Consider the following 1,915-nt stretch of genomic DNA (forward strand, 5'->3'; position numbering starts at 1 on the left):
GGGAGAGAGAGAGGAGACAGAAGAGGAGACACATGCATGCAGCAAGTTGTCTCCTTCCAGCCGCAAATGGAGACACTCAAGAAATGCTGCTACCAGCATCAGATTTAACCTGCAGCAGCAGCAGCAGCAGCAGCAGCAGCAACAGCAGCAGCAGCAGCAGCAGCAGCAGCAGCAACAGCAGCAGCAGGAGCAAATAGAATTGAAATCAGATTAAGAGTCTCTCTTAGTATATACATATCCGTTTATCTACTTGTATATAATGTATATATATGTATATATATATATATATTTATATTTATATATTTATTTATATATTTATTTATATATTTATTTATATATTTATTTGTTTATTTATATATTTATATATTTATATATTTATACAGACTTGTGTGTGTGTGGATCTGAGCTGGTTGAGAGGCGGGCGAGCCTAGCAGCAAACGCGGTGAGTCGTGCTGCAGTCAGCGGCTGCAGCAGCTGCTGCTGCTGCTGCTGCTGTTGCTGCTGCTGCTGCTGCTGCTGCTGTGCGGGGTGGGCTGAGGCTGCTGCTGAGGAGACAGGCTGCAGCCACTGCAGCAGCAGAATCGCGATGTCTCTGATTTATAAAGGAGGAGACAAAAAGACAGCAGCAGCAGCAACAGCAGCAGCAGCAGCAGCAGACAGCAGCAGCAGCAGCAGACAGCAGCAGCAGCAGCAGGAGACAACGCAATGCAGCAACAAACAAATAATATAGTAGGAGATGAAAGGCTTCAGCTGCTGCTGCTACTGCTGCTGCAACTGTTGTTGCTGCTGCTGCTACCGCTGCTGCTACCGCTGCTGCTGCTACTGCTGCTGCTACTACTGCTGCTGCTGCTACTGCTACTGCTGCTGCTGCTGCTGCAGCTGCGAGAGACGACGACCCGCATGTATAGTGTATTGGGGTGTACATGCATGCGTGGGTTGCTGCTGCAGCAGCTGCAGCAGCTGCAGCAGCAGCTGCAGCAGCGGGGTGTATACGCACCTCAACCAGTAGTGAAGCCTTGTTGCTGCTGCCATTCTGCTGTCTCCGATTGTCTCTCCTATAAACTCCAGCAATCCTTTTGCTGCTAGCGGCTGCAGCAGCTGCGATCGCTGCAGCAGCAGCCGCAGCAGCACCAAACGAAAACCCCAAGCACGATCCTCTTCCTCTACTCTTGCTGCTGCTGCTGCTGCTGCCGCTGCTCCTGCTGCTTCTCCTGCTGCTGCTGCTGCTGCTGCTGCTGTTCTTCGCGGGCTGCAGCAACGCACAAGGGCCTCCAACAGAGGAGGCAGCCCCATAGACTTCTCTGCAGCAGCAGCAGCAGGAGCAGCAGCAGCAGCAGCAGCAGCAGGTGCTGCTGTTCCTGCTGCTGCTGCAGCAATACCCCACTCCTGACCGAAGCGGATGCAGCAGCAATCAACCAGCCGCAGCAGCAGCTGCAGCAGACGCGAGCGGCCAACAGCATCGTTGTAGGGGGGCCCCTGCAGCAGCACCGCATGCACAGCAGCAGCAGCAGCAAGGAGACAACATGTAGCAGTCATTCTTCTGTCGCTGCTGCTGCTGCTGTCTCCTCCACCCTATTTCTCAATCCTTTATTGCAGCAACAGCATCAGCAGCAGCAGCAGCTGCTGCTGCTGCTGCTGCTGTTGCTGCTGCTGCTCCTGCTGCTACAGGAAGAGCTCTTATCCCTACTGGAGGTGGGAACTACAGCAGCAGCTGCTGCTGCAGGTGCAGCAACAACAACAGCAGCAGCTGCTGCTGCTACTGTTACTGCTGTTGCTGCTGCTGTTGCTGTTGCTGCTGCTGCTGCTGCTGCTGTTGCTGCTGCTTCTGCTGCTGCTGCATGCTTACGTTTGGCATTATTTCTTCTTCATGGGGGTTATACCGTCCGGATAGAAGCTCCTCCACTTGCTGCTGCGG

At 53.3% G+C, this 1,915-nt stretch overlaps 1 protein-coding gene across 1 annotated transcript in view; it reads right to left on the reverse strand.

Moving 5' to 3' along the window:
* Nucleotides 1–1,536, reverse strand: part of EMH_0063550 (uncharacterized protein) — a gene marked incomplete at both ends in the record, with an annotated part of 3,691 nt that extends 2,155 nt beyond the window's left edge. Inside the window, 2 exons of the mRNA XM_013498151.1 lie at nucleotides 386–592; nucleotides 998–1,536. Of these exons, the coding sequence (XP_013353605.1) occupies nucleotides 386–592; nucleotides 998–1,536 (746 nt within the window). The remainder of the gene's footprint in view (nucleotides 1–385; nucleotides 593–997) is intronic.
* Between the last annotated feature and the right edge of the window lie 379 nt (nucleotides 1,537–1,915).

Source organism: Eimeria mitis, genomic scaffold, assembly GCF_000499745.2.
Source record: "Eimeria mitis Houghton genomic scaffold, Emh_scaff3225, whole genome shotgun sequence".
In the NCBI taxonomy this organism is placed as follows: domain Eukaryota; phylum Apicomplexa; class Conoidasida; order Eucoccidiorida; family Eimeriidae; genus Eimeria; species Eimeria mitis.